The sequence below is a fragment of the Podarcis pityusensis genome (genome assembly GCF_964106645.2).
Source record: "Podarcis pityusensis genome assembly, chromosome: 1".
Taxonomy (NCBI): Eukaryota; Metazoa; Chordata; class Lepidosauria; order Squamata; family Lacertidae; genus Podarcis; species Podarcis pityusensis.
The window spans coordinates 58,664,294-58,686,492 of NC_138028.1; the positions used below are offsets into that span (position 1 = coordinate 58,664,294).

General features: G+C 42.8%; 2 protein-coding genes across 5 annotated transcripts in view; both read right to left on the minus strand.

Moving 5' to 3' along the window:
* The window catches only part of CTTN (cortactin), a 37,819-nt gene extending 21,873 nt beyond the window's left edge, over positions 1-15,946 (minus strand). Inside the window, exons 1-5 of one of the 3 annotated variants that reach the window (XM_080983402.1) lie at positions 15,899-15,946; positions 14,253-14,323; positions 3,643-3,726; positions 2,862-2,935; positions 237-366 (exon numbers count right to left, since the gene is read on the minus strand). In XM_080983402.1, the coding sequence (XP_080839528.1) occupies positions 237-366; positions 2,862-2,935; positions 3,643-3,726 (288 nt within the window). In that variant the 5' untranslated portion in view covers positions 14,253-14,323; positions 15,899-15,946. Of the gene's footprint in view, positions 1-236; positions 367-2,861; positions 2,936-3,642; positions 3,727-7,292; positions 7,413-14,252; positions 14,324-15,898 lie in introns of those variants that run through there. The other 2 variants (XM_080983401.1, XM_080983403.1) reach the window with 2 other exon arrangements.
* PPFIA1 (PTPRF interacting protein alpha 1) overlaps positions 11,566-22,199 on the minus strand; it is a 68,246-nt gene continuing 57,612 nt past the window's right edge. For both annotated transcript variants that reach the window (XM_080982942.1, XM_080982941.1), the window contains 5 exons: positions 19,892-20,067; positions 19,542-19,610; positions 15,899-16,064; positions 14,253-14,323; positions 11,566-12,967 (listed from right to left, as the gene is read on the minus strand). In XM_080982942.1, the coding sequence (XP_080839068.1) occupies positions 14,265-14,323; positions 15,899-16,064; positions 19,542-19,610; positions 19,892-20,067 (470 nt within the window). In that variant the 3' untranslated portion in view covers positions 11,566-12,967; positions 14,253-14,264. The remainder of the gene's footprint in view (positions 12,968-14,252; positions 14,324-15,898; positions 16,065-19,541; positions 19,611-19,891; positions 20,068-22,199) is intronic.

A 22,199-nucleotide genomic window follows, 5' to 3' on the forward strand; every position in this document is an offset into this window, starting at 1 on the left:
AATTAGAAAGCAAAACTAAGAGCTGGACGAATTGCCAAGTCAAGTCAGACCAACTTTTCCACTATCCCAAGTTCCCTGTCAAAGGAATGCAACAATAGCACCAGACACCCAGAAGCAGAAAGAGGGACAGGACATTTGAGCATGAGGCAGGGTCCAAGAAAGCCTGACGAGGCCCCTGTTTGGCAAATCATGCCTGTTACACAGCACATCAGCTGTGCAAAATCTTCTGCACTTACTTTGTCCATGCGGTCTTGTTCCACACCAAATTTTCCTCCATAGCCATGGGAAGCTTTTGGTCCTGTTTGAAGTTCCTTCTCCTTGAGAGTCTGATGCTCTTGGGATACATTCTCCCTCAGCTTATGAATGCTTTTTGAGACAAAACCAATTAAAAATAAGAGAAATTGCAGTAATAGATGCCACTTTGTTCTAGCTCTCGCCTCCTGTGCCATTTTTGCCCTTAACATTTTTAATTATCTTTAGGAAGAGAAAGAAACTACATCAACTACTCCCATAATTAAATAAAAACCACTATTTGCATACCCATTTCAAAATCCTTCTACATTATTCCCACCCCTCTGCACACACATACCTTGCTGCTTTAAACAGAGGAAGAAACCTAGGGGAGGAGTTCAATGTCGTACTAAGGTTTCAGCTTGCCAAACAAAGCAATCCCTCCTCTCCTTCCTCCATGCACTGTTCTTGAGGTTCACCCAACCCTTCCAGAGCCAATTTTGGGGAGCACATAGGGGGCAGGGGGGGACAACCCTGTTGTGCAAACAGAAGTCAGCTTCTGCTGATGGGACTCATTAGCTGAATCCTGCCTGAGAAGTCTGCAGTAAGGAAATTCAAATGCTAATACTGCAGTGCATTACACATCCAAAATGCAAAACATTTCAGTGCTTTCACCATCCTGTCCAGATAGTTCATCAATCATCCAAGATTTTGCAGGGCAAAAATAGGATTTCTTGTGCCAACCGAAGTGCAAGAAGTCACAGGCTATACCCATCGTATCATTTATCTCACACTGTGTGGAGCTGCCTTTAAACTGTCCCGCAAATTGATATTGTTATAATTTGGCTATTATTGGCTATTTATTAGTATTATTTATACTAATAAAAATTTACTTATGAAAAGAATTAAATTAACAGTCCCTGTTTTATTGCTACCTTCCTAGCAGCTCCTTTTTGCATCTTTTTTTCCACCTTGAATTCATCCTTCTTCACCATGGGTGACTAAAAATTAAGCACAGTACTCCAGAAATGGCCCCAGTCACCTGTAATGCAAAGGGCCACCATTTTCTACTGCCCTACCAGAAGTGCTTGAATGTACCCTGTTTACAGCCCATGACATTGTTCAGAAAAGGGCCGTTCATCCGACGCTGTTCCTCCTAGCAATAAACATGCAGGTGCTGTCTGCCCTGCCACCTTACCTGATAGCGCAATCTGCATTCTTGTACTATTCCAGAGATGGAGCTACTTCAAGCATCAGTGTACAATGCCAGAGGCTATGCTGCTATTATGGCTTACCATGTTTCTAACATGCCTTTAGGAACAGGCAATTGTCGCAAAAATTTCCAAACTATGTTTTGAAGCATACCGCGGACCAAATGACCAGAGCTGAGTAGGAAAACTGGTTCCTCAACTGTGTCACATGCTCAAGAAACATTTGTTTTCAATATTTAGAGCAGAAGGCCATTACAGTCGTACCTTGATTTTCGAACAACTTAGTTCTCGAAGATTTTGGCTCCTGAACGCCGCAAACGTGGAAATGAGTGTGCCGGTTTGGAAGCTATTTTTGAAAGCTGAGCATCCAAACGGGGCTTCCACGGCTTCCGATTGGCTGCAGGAGCTTTCTGCAGCCAATCAGAAGCCACGCTTTGGTTTCCAAACATTTTGGAAGTCGACTTCCAAGGTACGACTGTACTGATGTCTTCATAACCTTCAGATTTCATTACAGCAATACTATCTACCTTTCAAAACTGATCATTAGGTTACCATTCAGATAAGTTACATACGGCTATGTTTTTCGCCAGCTGCAGGCCCAGCCTTAGACTGAAGTTGAACTCTCACCAGAGAAATAAGAATGGCTGCAATGCACAGGGCAGAAGATCTGAAATTTTGCCCTTCTATTTCTGAGACAGTGCATGTAGCAATGAAGGTGGTAGCTGGAAGCAGTTTTTCACTTCCCTTTAGAACATATAAAAACATATGAGCCCTCACAGCGACAGCAGTGGGCTGGTGAGAATGCCATGCAATTAATATCTAAACCACAATTAAGAGAATAAGAGTGAGCTGTCTGATAACATGCTTATACCCCCCACAGTCTCTCCCTAAAGCAAACTCCTTACCCAAAGTTAAAGGGCATTTCGACACCGATATTATCAGCAGCTAATGTTAACTACCTGTTTAGCCAAGGATTCTTGACCAGCTTCAAACTTTGGTTAAGAGCCCTGGGTTAAAAGATGAGGCCCATTACGTGCGCACAGCCTCTGTTTGCTGTTTTTCTAGAGCAAGGCTCTTTTCAGGCTGAGGACTGCATTCCCTTCAGGGCAATATTTGTGGTGGGTGGGGCCAGAGGCAAAAATGAGAGGAGCAACAGATATGCATTTTAGCTTTGCACAGTAGGCTAGTTTCCATATATGCATACACTCCACCCTGCAAGAGACATGCTCAGTATTCACATTCCAGCCAGGCAAAAACAGGATGTGGCTGGGAAGAGACCCAAGGGTCAGAGGGAGAGGGCTCAATGGCCATATTTGGTTCCCAGGGCCTAAGGTTCCCCACCTCTGCTCTAGAAAAGGAATAACGTGCCAAAACTATCACCAGAATCACAGTTTTAAGACCATGAAAGAAGTGGCTTACTTGATGTGTTCTTGGTGACCAGATCCCTGCACAGTTTTAGCACCCCAGCGCTGTTCTTTTTCACTCACATCATTCTGAAAGTACACAGGAAAGAGAAACAGGTTAAGCAGCAATTACAATTGAACCAGAGCGTTCAGAGGTGAAAGAGACTTTAAGGTCTGTAATGACAGCAAATCCTACAGTTGCATCCTCCCTGCCTCTTCCCATCTGTCACTGGTCATTTTGGCTAATTTCAATTTCATATCCTGCCCTCTTCCAACAAGTCCTTCAGCAGGAGAAACATCCAGCTACTAAAAAACCCAGTTAAATCCATTTATTTGTTGCGTACAAACATAAGCATGTCCCTCCCGATGACTCTCAGACTTTGACTTAAAAAGGTAAAGGTACCCCTGCCCGTACGGGCCAGTTGTGTCCGACTCTAGGGTTGTGCGCCCATCTCACTTAAGAGGCTGGGGGCCACTTCCGGGTCACGTGGCCAGCGTGACAAAGCTGCATCTGGCGAGCCAGCACAGCGCACGGAAACGCCGTTTACCTTCCCACCAGTAAGCGGTCCTTATTTATCTACTTGCACCCGGGGGTGCTTTCGAACTGCTAGGTTGGCAGGCGCTGGGACCGAGCAACGGGAGCGCACCCCGCCGCGGGGATTCGAACCGCTGACCTTTCGATCGGCAAGTCCTAGACACTGAGGCTTTTACCCACAGCGCCAGCAATCCCTAAATTACTTGCTTTTCTCTGATTCTAACTAGCATGGCTAGCATTTAGAGAAAGTGTCTAACCATACCACAAAGTCAGGATCCGTTTCCCAGTCATCAGCACCATCATCTTGGCTGACACTGATAGTGTGGCCTGCGCTTGCTTTCCACATCTGAAATTTCAGAAGAAACAGTGACATTAGAATAAAAAAGGTTTCATACTTGCAGTACAAAATAGTTCTGCAAGAATCACATTATTATTGCCAGGAAAAATATATAGATTTCACCCTCTAACCCAATGAAAGGTTGGTTAATGGCTTTGCTATGGTTAGATACTGCCAACAACTGCAATTCTAATGGGTGTACATTTAGCTAACCCCACATTGTTGCAAGCTGAATACATTTTAAAGAATCCTCTTGCCATTATTTCACAGCTAGGAATAGTTACTGGCATAATTTCAAAGGAAAAGGAGGAAATTCATTCCGGTAAGAGTCAACATGCATATATGTTTGGTTCATTCATTCATCTGAAACACATTGTGAACCAGCAACAGAAAGGGAGGCCAGTTCAGAGAAGGCATGACACAAGCTGAACTGTTTAGCCAGCTCACCTCTGCACACTTACAGCAATATAAGATAGTTTTTGCTTCTACTATTATTTATTGCAGTTATGGAAATAGGTGATTTTAAAGGTAGCTTCTCTTTATATAAATGAGTTTCAACTGAGATAAAAATGGCCATGGGCATTAATTAAAGACATGTGGACAATCTGGAGCAATTTCTTGCCTGCCCACACAGGCAGTTTGAAGGCCACCCGGTTCCATAAAGCTCAAATCCTCTCCCCACAAAACATACCAGACCAAAAATAAGGCTGCAATGCTCTATAAGACACACTGAATTCAACCAGGCTCACTTTAGAGTAAGTGTGCTTGGGATTACATACAGTTATCAACATTCAGAGAGGATCAGAGGTACTGCACAACAGACAACATTTCAGCCTCTCTTCTTTTGCAGACGCAAGAGATACTGAGTTTTCCTTTCCAGCTCTAACCTTTCTAGTTTTCCACTGAACATGGTTAGCAGCTCAGTGGCTTTAAATTTCCTATGCAATTTGCTGTTCTGGCCAATTTCTTTCAAACCAGGCTGGAGAGAAACGTTATCCATGAGTCATTGACTCACACAATTTCTGGAAAAGGGGTAAGGGGGTGGGGAATAGAGAACTCAGACAATCAGACACGCTGGCTACTTTGTTCTACTGATTCTTCAGCAGCCAGAGAGGAATATTATTACTGTATTATTATTACCGTATATTTGTACCCCACACATCTGATTGGGTTCCTCCAGCCACCCTGGGTGGATTCCAACATATCAAAACATAATAAAACATTAAAAGAATTTATCCAGACTGTAGTCAAGAAAGGAGGGTGGCATGCAGAGTGTATTTTATACAGCAAGAAAGTAAAAAGTGGTGTAGCAAGTCAACCCCAATTGCCTCAGAGGAATTTTTTCACATTAGCTACCCATCCTATAGGTCTGTGCTATAGAATATAAGGTTACTGCATTTGTGTACATATCCTCCCTAAGTGAGCAAAGAGCAGGCCTCAAAATAATACCTTAAATTAACCGTTGTCAGTAATCTCCCTTTCATGGGTATTTGGAGTTTCTTGACTTGTACACATTTCTGCCGGTATACTACATATACTGTATGTGCCATTTGGGTCAGAAAGTCAGATACATCCAGCATCTATTAATTTTAGGACTACAGGCTTCTCTGTGCCTTTAAAAACAGTCTGGCATGCAAATACTGAGCAAATGAAGCTTTTCATATCACTAGTTCAATATCAGGAAAACGGTTTGCCACCAACTAGTGTTAGGTAAAATATAAATACAATCTTGATCACTAAACCATGGTTTGGCCATCAGGTAACATTTTGTCTGGACCCAACTTCTCATGTTGATTAGAAAAAGAGGAATGAGGGAAGCTATGGTCAAATGAATGTTGGGCTCCCAACTCTCTCCAACCCCAGCCAGCATGACCAATGGTCAGGGTTGATAGAAACTGTAGCCCAGGAACATTTGGGGGTGGGGCACAGGCTTGCCAGCCCTGCTCTAGGAAGTGCAATGAGGTAGGAAATAAAACAGAGTGGGACATAGACAATTAGATTCAAAGCTGAAAAGGCAAAGCAATGACCACAACAGAAACAAACATCTTCAATCAGCACTCTTCATTGAAACACTGGGTAGTCCAGTGGTATGTGGACTTCAGAACGAAAGAATGAATGAGTCCAACTTCTGCCTGCGCCATGAGTAACATTTTGTGTGACTGACTGAATCACAGGCAATGAACAACCACAGAATTGCAAGCCGTTTCCAAAGGACAGTATCTGCATCCAGTTGAACAGTGCTCTTCTCTGGATTCCGAAAGCGCAATGTCTCACAGGATGACAAGGGTAGGCCCAGACACATCAACATCCGTAGGATGAATATAACATGCCAGCTAGGCAGTAGTTTTCAGACACATGATCTGCGGCAGCGCTCATGACCTGCTGCCTCCATAAACTACTGGCTCACGTGCCGTGGCCTTTCGGCAATTATAATCATGGAAATGCATCTAACAAGCACAAATAAGCATCCCCTCAAGGCTCCAGGAAAATCATTGCACATCTCCCTATTGCATTAATGGCTAAGAAGTGGGTGGGGGTGGGGTTCAATCACAGGACAAAGAGAAGGGCTATTAGCGTAGTGGCAGAGTGCCTATTTTGCACTCAGGTCTCCAGTTCCATCCCCAGCATCTCCAGGTAGCCTTGGAGAAACCTTGGAAGGCATGGAGACAATGCTGAGCTAGATGGACCATTGCTGGGTGGACCTGGCAGCTTCATATCCTAGAGACACTTACGGGTTGTTTTGATGTTCACCCTGCCAGAGTTCTTACCAGCTTTAAGCTTGCGGGGAGCAGCACCCCCAAGATGAAGCTGTCAAATAACTTCCTTCCCCTGAGATCCAACACCACACCCCACACAATGATATTCTCCTACTCCATACAAGCCCATCCAGTTTTTGCATCCACAGTCACTAGCCTGAATTGCAATCCATGCGCCCAGGAACATGCCAACTGCCCAGGGGGGCGGGCAGTCCTCTCTCCAGCACGATGCTGCCCCCACGAGCAGGCACGGAGCGCGGGCACGCCCGGCGAGCGGAAGAGCGAGCCGGGAAGGCGCTCCCCTCCCTTCGGGAACGAGCGTCCCAGACAAGGAAGCAAAAGCAGCTCAGCCCCCTTCGATCAGCTGCCTCCTCGCCACCGAAGAACAAAGGGCGATCAAAGCGAGGCAGCCCACCCAGCCAGCCACGGAGATGCCATGTGGCACCCCAGCCCCCACTTCCTCCCTCCCTATACGACTCTTCTCCTTCCTCCTCCCCTCACAAATCTCAATCTGGGCTGCTCCAGGTACGGGCCCCACCTTGCAGCGCCGATGCCCTAGTTAGATCCCAGGGATGGCCATGCTGCGCGTGGCGCAGAAATCAGAACCAAGGCACCCCCCGCCCACTTGATTTTTATTTGATTTTTTTAAGCCCCCACGCCCGGCTCCAGCCAAGACCCGAGTCCCGCTACGGGCAAGCGGATCGCGGGCGGCAGCGACCCTCCCGGCTTGCGGATCTTGCTGCGCCGAGGAGCCTCCCCGTGGCTGGCGCAAAAGGCGAGCCGCGCAAGGGAGCACCTGGCCGGGCTCCTGCCACTTACTTTGTTCCCAGCCCACTTCCTGGCTGCCCAGGCGCCTTCCTCTCCCGATGCAGCGTCTCCTCGCTTTCCCCTGCTGGGGCTTCCTAACTCGGCTGGTGCTGCAATTTCCGCCTCTCCCAAGATCCCGTTTCCTGTTTTTCATCACAGCGCGTCATCAGGTGGGAGAGGACTAAAGCGAGCTGCCGGTGGTGGTTGGCACTCGGCTCCGGGCGGGCTTTGCAGCAAGTCCGCGGAAAGGGGGGTCGCCTATATTGGAAACCCCGCGATGCGTCCCTCGCTTCTCCTATGCAAAAGCTCCCGGACCCCTCTCTCTGCGCCGCCTCTTTCTAACGCGCTTGCTCGGGTCCCCAGCCGCTATGGGAGCATCGTTTCGTACCAAAGCGTGTAATGGCTTTTGCCATTCAGAGGGTGGGAGTAGGGGAACCCAGGCGTTCAAGTCGGCCGGTGGGTGGGCGGGAAATTTTACTAGCAATTGGATCACAACGTCGATCCAAAAGTATACCATGTCTCACTGATTTGAGTGGGGTTGGCTCCCAGCTAAAATGGGCATAGGGTTATTTAACAAAATTTGCATACCGCCACTAGTACAAAAGACCTCTAAACGGCTTACAGTAGATAGCCTAAAATATTAATTTTAAAAAATCATTAAAAACAAGTAACATAAAAAATTAAGCTTTAAAATAACATCTGTAATTTTAAAACAGTTGTACTTACGAAAATGAGGCATTAAAATTGCATGTTAAGATTACATGCCTGGGTAGCCTTGCTGGAACTAAAATAGTTTTTAGTAGGCACGGGAAAACCATTTGGAGAATGCACCTGCCTAATATCAATGAGCAGAGAATTCCAAAGTGTAGGTGCTGCAACACTGAAAGGTTGGCTTCTTGCAAGCATGGAATGAACATTGTATTGTACTTGTAAAAGCGCCAGTCCCACAGACTGAAGTGGCCGACTGGACACATATGAGGCAAGGCCCCCTTTAAGAAAACTGGCCCCAAGTTGTTGAGAGCAGTAACATATTGCCCTTGACCTTGTAACATACCGGCAGCCACTGCAGATCTCTGAGCAAGATATGCTGAGAGGGTCTCACTCCTGTCAGCGAGCCTGCTGCAGTTTCCAGGCCAAGCACAAGGGAAGTCCTGCATAGTAATCCAATACTGAAGTCATTAATGCCTGAACATTAAGGTGCAACAAGCTATCCCAATCCTGTTGTTGCACCAGTCAAAGCAAGCAGAAGCCACTCCTAGCCACTGAGGCCTCCAATCACAACCCCATCCAGGGACGGCAACTGGCCAATTTCTCAGACACAGGAAACCATTCACCCACAGTGCCTCCATCTTACTGGGATTCAAAGCTCAGTTTCTTTTTCCTCATCCAACCCACCACTGTGCCTGGGCACCAGTCCAGGTCCTGCACAGCCTCTCCTGATTGAGATGTTGTGGAGAAATAGAGCAGAGTATCACTAGCATACTGATGGCACTTTGCCCCCGAAATTACAGCCTCACATGACCGTTTGTGTAGGGCCATCACAAATGAGGAAGAAAGGAGCTGGAGGGATCCAGGGCTTCAGCAGAGGGAGGACAAAAGCAACAGTCTTTGACCTGGAATAACGGGTCACTTCCACTTTTCTGCCTCAGGTTGTTTCCCTTCTTCCCAGCCAAGCTCCTGTAGAAGAAGGAAGCACTCTAGCCACTTTTGCCAGGCATGTGCATGGGAAGACTAGGTAAACAGAACACTCTTTTTACCATCTGCAAGTCCAAACTTCAGAGATCCGTGCTTTAAAAATGGCATTTCTATAGCTTAAAAAAGTTGTCTATTGAACTCCAAATAATAGCAATGATGTTGGAAACTCATGTTTGGGGCACGGAGCAGAGACCGACTGCTTAAAAACATGTATGTATTGGAAACTGTTAAGGAACACTTTTCTACTCTTTGGAAACCTGCAGCTTAAAAAAAAATGTTCTAGGATACAATTTCCTATAGACCTTTTTTAGGGTAAATGAGAGATGTTACACCATTGGGAAAGAAGAGCAATGATTCACAATACAGTTTAATGGTGGCAAAAATGTGAAGAAGAGTCTAGAAAAGCAACTTAATTTCAACTATGGAATTTATAGCTGAATGAAATTTGGAACATGACTGTTATATGCTAAAAAGCAAGTTTCTAAAAGCTTCTCTTAAAACTGTTGTGGCTGACCTCAACAAGATTTCCAAGTATTAGCACCATCGCTTGTTTCATTGCATTGCTTCAAAATGTGCAAATCTAGCCCTGCTCTCTCTGTGTGTCTATCATTCTGCTGAATAGGGCCCTGGACTTCTGCCCAGAGAGCATCACTGTTTCCAGGAGAGAATATTCTACAAAACTGAAGCAGAAAACTTTTCTTATGGCATGGGGAGAGAAGAGCCAGCCAGATCTCAAGTGATGGAAAGGCTCACCAGCCCTAGCCAACATGGGCAATGGTCAGGGATGATAGGAATAGTTATCTGGAGGACACTTATGGACACTGGGCCTTGGCTCAAACTCCTGGAGACCCAGAAGCCAGTCAGGACTGGGGGTGTGTGTTGACCAATCACGAGGGAGTGGAGAGTTGAAGAAGAGAACCTGACATAAATGGTCAGATAGCGCTTAGGTGGATTTTAGGCTTTTAAAGGCTTGGCTGGGTGGTCAGGGTTTCGCTAGGCTGGGCAACCCAGATTATTTCTGAGGGGAAGGAAAAGATTCTAGGAGGAGTCTGAAAGTGTTTTACTGGCTGAGTAAATAACCATTTTTGGAACAATTAGTTTAATTAGAAACAGGTTTAAAGTAAAGCTTTAAGTAAAGTTCTTAATTACTTCTGTAAAGTGATCTGACTGAAACAAAGTGTTGTACCTTCCCAGAGTAATCACTGAGCTTTAACCCTCACTGAATGTGTATAAATAAAATTCCAGTCTTGTTTCCAACATGCCTCATTCATACTTTGATCTACTGATTGAGGGATAAGTGGCCTCAGGTTTTCCTTTATATAAAGAATCCTTGCTGCTGCATTAGTAAACACTACCATGTACAGAGAATCTCTGACCTCTCAAGAATTATTGTCAGGAGGTGTTTTAAATTTTAACGTGCCTTCAACCTGGTCATAGTACCTTGCTCCCATCTTTACTGAGGGAGTTTGCCAGTGTGCCAGACACCACACTGACTACCCAAGGTCTAAGATACTGATACAGAATTAAAAGGGGAAACTGCTGGGAACATTAATCTTCCTCCTTTCCAGGGTTTGAGTTGCAAGTATGGAAGGAAAAGAAGCTGCAACTCCTTACCTCTAGGGTAGCAAACATCTGTTTCGTTTGATTCTGTGCTTGCACCTCAAAATGCGAGCGGCAAGTTGTGAACCGCTGAGATGGAAAGGAAAAGCTAGGGGAAATGTGTGATTCATCTGCACTGAAATGACTGCAGAGAGAACCGAGGCTGGTTCCTGTTATCATTCAATATTGAGGAAAGCACATTCAACACAGAGTTGCTATAGCTACCAGAAATATTAATCTGTTTCTACACTAAAGTGCTAGAATAGCATAGATGAAAAAAAAGGGAGGGGGGATAATCCCTAGATTACAGGACAATAGCTCCTGGTCACAGGGCTAAGCAGCCATTTAGAAAACAAGAGGATGGCAGAAGGCAACAGCAGTTTCATCAGTTCAACTGTGGGGTGAACTTCAAAAGGTTTAAAAGCAACCCACTTACTGAAGCATTCTAGAAATGCTTGTTTTATGTGGCACATTTTGAGACAAATTTTCATCAGCAGGGTTCCTGCACACAGCTGAGGGGCTCAGCCATGCATTGTTACGCAGGCTTACTGTGAAGTTGCACTGGAGTCCAATGGAGTTAACCATCAAAGCCGCAATCTAATGTAGGGCTACACTTTAGGAACGTAAACAGACTGTGACATAGCACAGGCGGTGCTTTCCAGATGTTCTGGGTAATTCACATCAGTCCTCAGCCAGCATGGGCAATAGGAGAATGGGAGTTGTAGTGCAAAGCTACTCGAACACCACGTTGTGCTACACCACGGCTAGCTTAAGTGTCTTGAAGGTTATGGGACTTGCCTCAGTTTAAACCAGCCTCACCCAAGTTGTAGTCTAATTCTGGAAGTTGTGCTTCAAAATCATCTGGAGGGCATCTGGGCTGGGGAAAGCTGGTTTCAGCAAAGGGGAACATGACTGGATGCTTCACAAGAAATCTCATCCACATCAATTAATTACTTGAAATCTCACTTCAAAACACTTCAACCCCCATTGCTGGCAGTGGAAAAAAATGCTTCAGTACTTTATTGAAAGAAAGCAATAAATAATACTGTGATAAAAATAGTTCAAAAGTACTTAGTCTGTACATATTTTGTTACATAATCAGAAGTACACATAAAAGATTAATAGAAAAAAACAACAAAACAGTAACAATGAATTTCAGTCATACAATTAAAAAGAGCCAAAACCAAAACAGAAAAAGACATGCTGGATATATTATTGCATAATAAATAATGCACCATAATCTGAACTCATTCCTCGCTGGCCTCTTAAAGATGCTATTTAAAAAAAGAATGATGCATTTTTCTACTTATATTGGTTGAAATGGCTAACGCTATTAACAATTAATTTTTTGTCCAGAATTTAAAACAAGTTTATAAATATATGCAAAAGATGGCGTAAGAAAAATAAGGCCTTTTAAATAGTTGCACTACTATACGCTTTAGCCTCACGGGCCATCAGCATTTTCGTCATGAGACAGTTGCGCATCATGATTGGTCCACTTAGAAGAATTGCATCAGTATTTTTCTGAAAAACAGTTTCACATCAAAATACAGGAGAGCACTTCGTTGCCTGTTGAGTACTATTAGGAGCTATCCTCGGTTAAGAGAAAATATTTCCGCTTATGGCTTATGCTCAGTCAATGAACATAGACTGTACAAATATAGCCACAAAAAAGTAGTTATAAATGAGCTCACCAGGTCTCACACACATTTCATAGTATTCAAATAAATCCCACATTTTAGAATTTCATTTAAAGCAAGTTATATTGAACAGAAGACTTAAATAAATCCACATTAAAATCATATGCTAGGTGGAAAAAGTAGAGTTATGAACGGAAATAGAAGCAGGTACCATGCCCACTTTATTAATAAACATATGCTTCTCTGAAAAAAATGGGATTTATTTAACATTTTAGAGCTAGCTAGCATTTTCCAAATGGCAAAATATATATACTGCTTGAGTCAGGATACCTTTACAAAGATAGTAAAATCCTTTTCACCTGTGTTTATTATTAAAAACTTATTACTGATAATTACAATAACTGCATAATTTACAAAAACCCTACATTGCTTATAGGGGTAGATACATACAAGCATTACAGTACATTCAGTTGAAGAGACTAAAATTAACAAATCGGCAGTAATTTGATTTATAGACTGAATACAAAGGTAAGTAATAAGACTCACATACACTTACATAAATATAAGAAACATTTAAGTCTAAAATACTTTCTCTATAGTACTCACAAATTCATCTAATTAAAAACTCTGTAATAAAATATTTCAAAGTGTTGATTTAACAAGTATTAACAAGATTAAAGATTTGAATTGTTTCCAAAATACGGTCTTTGATTCAAAATGTTTCAGGTCATCTGTAGAAATAGTGGGGATAAACTGAAAATAAAGTAAGACTCAGTTAGTTGCAGAAGTCAAGTCCGGAAAATGTATGCACCATCTCTCTGATCCAAGGAATGACAAGCACAGAGGGGAGACTACATGCAGTTTTACTCTCTTTTCACAGCCTCAATCAAGGGAGGCAGGGAAAGCCTGTCACAGTGCCAACTGGCTGTTAGGCAAAGGAAGGGGGGAAACCAAACTCTGCCCAGACTCCCCTTTTCCTCTACATCCAAAAGCTGATCAGTTGTATGGAACGACTTTACTCAGAAGTGTCACAGCACCAGTGGGCTACTCCTCTTGGCCCCACGAGTGCAACTGCACCAGATGCACAACTAGCTGTAAAGTACTTCCTATAGGTAGCTTTCGAAGAACAAGAATATTTTATAAATCAGTCTTATATACAATAAAATGTTACGTATTCCCATGCACTGTCTCCCCAAAGATATAATTAAGGCAGACATATTTTAAACAAAAACCAAACCATTTACTTGAAGAGGCTGATCTAGCCATGGGCGTAGTCAGGCTGCCCCCCTGCCTTCCCTTGGCAGCCTTTATTCCTTTATTCCTTAAAGCAGGATTATAGCCCTTAAGGTTTGGACAGAATTTTAAAGGGTAAGGAGCAGTGTCCGGCATGGCTTTTTGTTCATCCACTTACCCAGTACAACAGAATAAAAATTTTGAAGTATACAGATGTATTTGTACTTACAATACTACAAACCCCAATACAAGTTATTTGCACATTACATAAAAGTTCCCCCTTTTCAATCTTCCAAAAACAAACTAGAAAGCCTGGTGCTGAAAGTACAGTTATCAGCGCATGAAAATATTTATTTTTTTACATTTATCTAATGTAGATTTATTTAAAATATTTATATACTGCCCATTTCACAAAGACATACAGAAGGGGGGATGACTCCTGCGCACAGAGCCTTTCAAAAGGTGTCCCCACAGAACTCAAACTTGTGTCTAAATTACGGAGTTTAAAAAGTAGTTTGAGGACTAGGTATGACAGCTGTTCAAAGGGGGGTTATATATTGGTGCTGTATAGGGACTATTTCACCAACTTCCTTTTTACAGCTGCTTGGCTGAATCACAAAACTGCTTTCTAAATTCATAGGGCTGGACAGCAGTTTGTGGTTCTGGGGGACATCTTCCGAATCAATGTGGACTTCAGCATGCCACAGACAGCAACCAGAAAGATGTCAAGAATGTGTTCCTATATTTGTATACTGTAACTTTAAAAACATCAATGCACCCCAATGAGGCTATCACTGTTACTTACCAATAAAAGGCTTTAACATGAATAAGTCCTTACTGTAGCAGAATCCAATCTTTGTGTTGCTGATACATTGCCTATTCCAACAATCAGGAAGACATGCAGAACACAGCATGCAGTTAGTATTAGAATCACATATCAATGCAGTTACAGTAACAAGATAAAGTTACAAAATGTTAGCTACGCAGAATGTAAAGTAATTGGCTACATATTCACTACTTTGTATTTGTAAGCCACTTTATGAAAAGGATGGGAAAACCTTGCGCATATTGAGGGCCACCGATAATTGTCAAATTGGCTGCAGCCCACCAAACTATACCAGCATATACTTTCCATTCTTCTAAGTAGGTCAAAACAACCACATGCCCCAATCACAAATTTGGAAAAGGTCTCACAGCTCAATGGCAAAAGACATGCTTTGTGTGCAGAGGGCCTCAGGAATTGGAAGCAATACTAATGGACCAACGCTCTGCATTGGTGTAAGACAGCTTCCTAGGCTCATTAACAGCTTTATCCCTAGAGCAGCATTCAATGTGGTGCCTGGGGTCATGAATTTATAAGCCTCGTACTAGCTATATTCACATGGTAGCTTCTCACTTAGGTGTTTAAGGTCAGGTGACTCCCAGCCCTATGCTCCTGCGCCAATACTGACACAGTTCCTCTCCATATACCTGACCAACATAGCCCACAAAAGAACTAACCAAAATGAAGAGAGGTCAAGGGAAGGGGACAGCTCAGTCAGTAGAGTATGAGACTCTGAATTTCAGGATCATGGATTCGAGCCCCACATTGGGCAAAAGATTCCTGCATTGTAGAGAGTTGAGCTAGATGACTCTCTTGGTAACTTACAACTCTATAAAACATGAGAGATGGCACTATAGCAGGTGTCCCATCTGCCCTGAGGGAGGCAGCTGTGCGTCCCTTCATTAAGACGACCTCCCTGGACCCAGAAGTATTAAAACTATTGCCCAGTGGCAAATATACCGTTTTGCAGCAAGGTGTTTGAGAAGGTGATGGTGGCCTAGCCTTAGGAATGCTTGGAGAAAGCTGATTACATGGATCCATTCCAATCTGACTTTAGCCCTGGTCACATCACTGAAACTGCCTTGGTTGTCTTGGCTAATGACATTTACTGAGAGAGCGCATCTGGGCCAGAGACTCCCCACCTTTTGTTAAGGAATCAGGTTGTTTACTGGTAAGACCTGCATAGCTGGTAGAATCTACCACTTCCAGCTGCTGAATAATACCTATCCACCAAGAGGACTGGAGCAGAGCATCATACAAGCTCAGCTGAAACTGGATTATGTACAGCAATAATACTTTGTGGATTGCATGCAGCAATATTGCATTATGCGCTACATAGATTCAGATGTGTTCCATTACCACACAGATATTTTTTTAAAAAATATTTCTAAATCATTTGAAAACAATCCTAAAGTTTGCTTCATTAGGTCTCACAGAAAGTGAACAGTTATTAATGCTGAAATAGTATTACTAATGCTGCCATCATTCACGGACAAATTAAAGAATTACTGAAAGTCATGCACAGGGTTAAGTCCTCCTCACTCCCCATACAAAGAAAGCAGATGATTACACTTACAACCTCAGGCATAAATCATCATCATGCTTAAAAAAAATAAGCACTACATTACCATCAATTTGCATCTTCTTTGGCTGCATAGAAGGTGAAGACATTGAGGTGTTAACTCTGAAGTTTGCAGGGAGAGTCTCTGCTGATCCAGCTGCTAAGCCCCGTATGTCCTTTGGTCTGAACTTCTTCCTCCATGAAGGTGCTCGTCTAAAGCTTTTGTCATCATCCTATCAAGTTAACAAGTGTAACAAAGATTGAACATGAAAAAAAGAAAGGCAATACACTTTAATATATGATTAATATACAACACAACCATAATATTCAAAAGGGCTCAGAACATTGTGCTTTGGTTTAGATTTTTAGATGCTTTGGAACCACATATTTGGCACGTTGCTGATCGTTTTATTGATGAAGTATAAAAATCCAATATTCATGCATCCTTTTCAAAGACTATCTACTCCCATGGCTGTCAGTCTCTGACAGTCTTCCCCCCATATAATAGGAATTTGAAACTATGCAATACGATAAGCAATTTTAGCAGACATTACATTAGTTACAAAAATTCAGTACTGAATTCCAAATTAATGCAGAAAAGAAATGTTTCTGCAGCCTTTTGTGAGAAGGGCAATTCTGTTGCCATTTTGTGTACCTTGAACAGTTTCCTTTTTGCTTTGTCTGAGAAAATAAGCTAAGCAAAAATTTAGCTGGACAGACAAATCAAGCTGTGAGTTTCCCACAAAATTCTCATTGATGTGGACAAGAGAGTGATTCAAATAGCTTGAGATCTCCAGGACTACAGTTCTCCTCTGGTTCTAATTAAATCACTGTACTGCCTATTAATTGGCTACCTACGGCCCTGAGAAATAAAGAGTGATATCCAGGCAGTATTGTAAACTGAACTTCAAAAAAAAAATGAAAAGCTTACTACCTTTTTGTTATACAAGGACAAACAAGACAGTTGGCCTTCCTTTTTGTGTGCCTGGAAATTCCCTTTGCAGGGCTACCCTTTTGTTCATCAAGCCTCTTTCCACTCAGCCTTAACAGCTCTGGCATGCTGGAATTCCCTTGAATGTGAGTTCCCTTTTCTACTGACCACTCCCCTTTTCCCCGAGTATCACTTGTCCCCCACCCAGTTTGCAAGTGCCCTCCTGGTCTGTCCTGCACCTCACTGAATCACCATCACCTTCTTTGACATTTCCAACAGAACGTAAGGAAGGAAAAACAAGGTGATGTTATATTTCTCCTTTTTTAAGCCTTTTCCTTCTGTGAATTCCCCTCCGACCAGCTCTCTTATCAGAAGTAGAAAGCTACAGTGCACAGCTGTACCATTCATCCCACAACTCCTCCTCCTCACTCTCTTGTGCTCTCCCTATAGGAAGCCTTTCAATAGTTAATCATCCTTTTTGACATAAAAATCAAGAAACTATTTAAACTCATTGAGAAGGAGTACAATTTACAGAAACTCAGCTGTCTCATAAACAAAGCAAGCCAGGGATAGCATCCACAGATCTCCAAGAGGGGTTGGAGGGTGTATATTGTGCTCTGTTCTGTTGAGATACTGAACAAAAATGAACCAACACTTACAAAATTTGACCTTTCCATTTGCCCCTGTTCACTCTTATATGTTTAGTCTGCTTTTTTAAAATCAAGGCGTACTTGATTATATGACTGCTCAGTTCTTTCCAGTGCTGCATAACCATAATCAAACCTCAGTTTCTAGAAAAGCCCTGACTCACCTCCATTGCCCCCCATGGTAAGTGGGCACTTTGCCACCTAAACTAAATGATCCTAAAGTTATTCATGCCTGACTGCTTTTGTGTTTTGGTTAGTGTGCTACTTTGGGCCAGCTCTACTGGACTGAAAACAGCAGAAGACAGCCAGGGTTGCAGTGGGAAACAGATTCACTAGCACACATTTGAGATAAATTCCTCAAGCTACTCTTATACTTGAAGGGCTTATTCCCTGAATACGTAGAAGTGGCATACATGTCCTGAGAATGTAAAAGACCTGCTTTATCAGGTCAAAAGCCCATCTAGTCCATCATCCTGTTCTCACAACAGTCAACTAGATGCCTGAAGGCCAGAAGCAGAACCTGAGTTCAACAGCACTCTTTCCCACTTGTGCTTCCTAGCAACTTATATTCACTCCACAGTGAATTTCGTAGTTCAGCCGTGTGCTGTATGAAGAAGTACTTCGTTTTGCTTGTCCCGAATCTTCCAGTGTTTGGCTTTGTTGGATGACCCAGTTTTCTAATATTATGAGAGGCAGAAAAACATCTCTCTATCCACTTTCTCCCTATGCTTTAGCACAGCAAGTGTGGTGACAATTCCCACTAGGACAACACAGAGAGGAGGCATAGTTCTTTCTCTCAGTTGCCTGACACTTCTCCAAAGAACAAAACATGCCATGATCACTGCCCAACATGGTACAGCAAATGCAGAGCTATAACAAATTCAAGAGGATGGAAAACTCTACTTAAACGTTTTAAATCTCCTATGTTAAAATAGGAATCAACAAATATTGACTAGGCTTACCAAACTTCTATCTGTCCTCATTAACCTCAATTCCCTCCACAAACCAAATCTTCTGGGACATGCAGCGAGGACATTGACAGAGGCATTTCCTCTCAGTTCCACTGTGGCATGAAAAGAAAAACGGAACCTACAGAAATTCCCCTGCTTCCCCCCTTTTTTTCAAACTGCTATGCATGTCAAAAGGAGCTCCACTTTCACCACCAAGCTTCCTAAATGCAGCGAGAACAAATGGCTTCAATGAGAGGTGGAGATTTTTGTCAGTTGCACGGAAATTTCAATAAGAAAACAGCGGCAGTCCTTCCTGTTCCTTAACTTACCCAAGCCTCCCTGCAAGTGAAACAAGATTCTGTCTCTCCTGAGACCTCCAGAATGTGCAGAGAGCTTAGAAGAGACACTGTTTTCTCTCACTTGTGGTGCAGTTTGCACAAGAATCTGCACTGCAGAGTTTGTGGAGCTTACTGGGAAACCTCATTAGAGGACTAGAGTTACTTGCTTCTAGTGAGATAGAACAGAGCAAACCTATGTTAAAATGAAGCACAGCCAATACAGTACAGGCAGTTCTGCACTAACTAGTGCAAGGATTAACAGGGGTCCCGTCCCCCCACTCCTCCTCCCTGCATGCAGCCTGTGCCATCCTTAAAATCTGCTCGCACTGGTGGGATGGAGGTGGACAGGATATATTCTGCTGCACAAGAATAAATCCTTGCCCTGACGGAATGTTCACCGTAGTGCTATATTGAATACTGTACAACCATAAAGTGGGGAGTAGTGAAAGGTTCTTGGTGATTTATAAACGGTGATTTATAAATGCTGAACATCTAATAGTGAATAAAAGGTTATACAGAACTCCGTTCCTAAAATTTAAAACAAAGAAACTGATCAATAGTGGAAATATCTTTGATCTCAGTGAGTCAGCTGCCTGCACAGGAAAACTGTTCTTAATCTTAGGTGCTGTGACACCAGAGGGGGGGGAAGATTATCTTCTTACTTTCCTAGGAGCCCCTTGACTGCATCTCTTGGCAGTGAATGCACAGGAGGGGGAGTCCAAAAACACACTCCAGTTAAAAGTCCCCATAAAGGTTTGCTGCAGGATTTCATTAACTCGTGGTGGCTGTATGTACAAATAAGAAGTCTGGATGGAATCATAGAACTAAAAACCAAAATACTCACTTCATCAAACCTCCTGTCTGTGCCCATAACTAGAAGGTTGTTGAACTCTCGTTCCAGCACAGCACGAGCCTAAGTGAACAAGAATTAGCAAAACTTATTTCAAATTTTTGGGTTACAGTTGGAAAATCTATATGTATAAGATATTGAATATCTGGCACCTAGAGTCAACATATGCTTCCCACTTCTGCCTTAAAAAACGTTAAATCTCAATCCCACAGATTCATTATGCTCTTTGACACCAATACAGTATTTCAGGGTTAAAATAGGCCACACACTACAAATTCTTATTCAGTGTTGTATTCTGATAATGAATAAGAATCATCCCCATCAAATTATTTCTTCATTATTACCTGCGTATTTTGAGTGGGAATTTGTAGAGAAAGAGCTAATGCATTGTAATCAAAAGTTTCATCTAAGGCCACAAGTGCGCCATGAACTCCACTTTCTATAAGGTTATTTGCATATTCTTTGAGACCAATCGACACCACCCAGTGAATCATTCTGTCATTGCTCCAGACAAGGACATCTGCAGGGGGGAAAGTAAAGTTATGAGTTACTAAAAAGTTGACAATCTATATAAAATACAATTTCTTTCAGGTGTGGTTCCTGTACTGCATACTACTGAAGCTTAGAAATAAATGTTGGGACTGCATTGCCACTTGATTAAAATTAGTATCAAATGAAGTGTTTTATACATTGTCAACAGTTTGTATTGTTCTGCAGCAAATACAGATGGGACTGTAAATACGGAAGGTATGAAGCAGCTAAATGTCTGATACTGGCATATACAGTGGTACCTCGGGTTAAGTACTTAATTCGTTCCAGAGGTCCGTTCTTAACCTGAAACTGTTCTTAACCTGAAGACCACTTTGGCTAATGGGACCTCCATTAGCTGCTGCGCCGCCGGAGCATGATTTCTGTTCTCATCCTGAAGCGAAGTTCTTAACCCGAGGTAATATTTCTGGGTTAGCAGAGTGTGTAACCTGAAGCGTATGTAACCTGAAGCGTATGTAACCCGAGGTACCACTGTAATGGTTATGAAATATTCCTTCAACACTGTAGACACTGGGTGGAATCTAACATTACACAAGGCAACTGACGTAAACTTTTCTCCCCTCGCCCCTGTAATGTCCCCAGAATTGTTCCAGAGCACTCCCCAGCACTCTGGAATGGATCTTGAAGGCACATAGGTAGCAGGAGGGGAGGAAAGGAAGACCAAATATCATTGCAGGAGCTGTTTGTTGTGTGAACTAAAATCTACTGTGTTTGCTCATTGCGTGTAGGATACAGCTCTTAATATTAAAAAATTGCAAGGCAAATATTTCTAAACACTAATTATTTTGCATTTGTTTGGTTCAAGAATTTGAAAACTGCTTAATCACAGTAGTCTCTAAAACACAATTTTAGCAAATTTTATGTATCCTTTAAAGAAACAAAAACATCCATAGCATTCGAAATCTGACCTCAAAGCTCCTTGTGCAGCTATTCCAGTCTCTTTTGATGCCTAGCATTTCTCTCTCACTGGAATTGCAAATGCGCTTTCATTATATTAATTTCACCCACTCCCTTTGGTTAAATATTTCCACTCAAGTTAGATGTTGTATTGTGTTTTAATTTGTTGGAAACCACCCAGAATAGCTGGGACAACCAGTCAGATGGGCAGCATATTAAAAAATTATTATTATTATTATTATTATTATTATTATTATTATTTTACTGTATTCTTGCAACTATGAGAGTAAGTACTATTTAGAATATCTGTATTCTACCCCATTAAATTGCACCACAAGGGTGAGATCAGAACAGCACTGAGGGGCCACTAGGGGCGCATCGGAAGATGGCTGACAATAGCATCTCTCCGACCCACACGAGGTAATTAAGTGGCTGTGATGGGAGTAAACAGCCTCCCGCCCCCCCCAAGTGTGGGGGGGGACTGCCCTTGCCTGCTGTGCGCTATACCACCCCCAAATTTGAGGGGGTGGGGGCACTAGGCAGAAAGCCCTTGTGCGGATTTCGGCACTCCTGGACGCTGTCTCTGATTCGCGCCTCTAGCTGCAGCAACTTCAAAAGAAACAATTGGGAGGAAGCTAATGCACATATTTCAAGGAAGAATGGGGAGTAAAGACTGCTAACTGAAGAGATCTCTGATAAACAAGACGGGTCGGAGGAACAGGAATAAATCATGAGAAGACACACCAAGGCTCGGTATGTTCGGCAACGGGACTGGATTGGGGGGGGGGGACTTTCCTTTCTTTTCTCTATGTGATTAACCAAGAATCCCCCCCCCCCACACACACAAGTCAGAAATGCTGTTTAAATGACTTAAGCTGTGGATTTAAGACTGTGTGGAGATAATTTTCTAACCAAAGCATGTTTTAAGGAGATCGTGGAAAGCATAAGAGCTTTGGAATGATGCAGCAAAAAATAGCGTCACCATTTTGGCAAGCTCTGTCGAAAGACTTATGTCTGGGAGGAGGAACAGATCTGTTTTCATATTGTGGGTGAGCCTCCTCAGAGGGATTAAAGAAGGCGACAGATTTGCGAGACTAACGATGGAAAGAGTGCTTTTATTTATGAAAGTGATGATATATGGAAACCATCTCGACATGATGATTGGACGAATGGAAAAATTCACACAGGATTATAACTGGTGTTTAC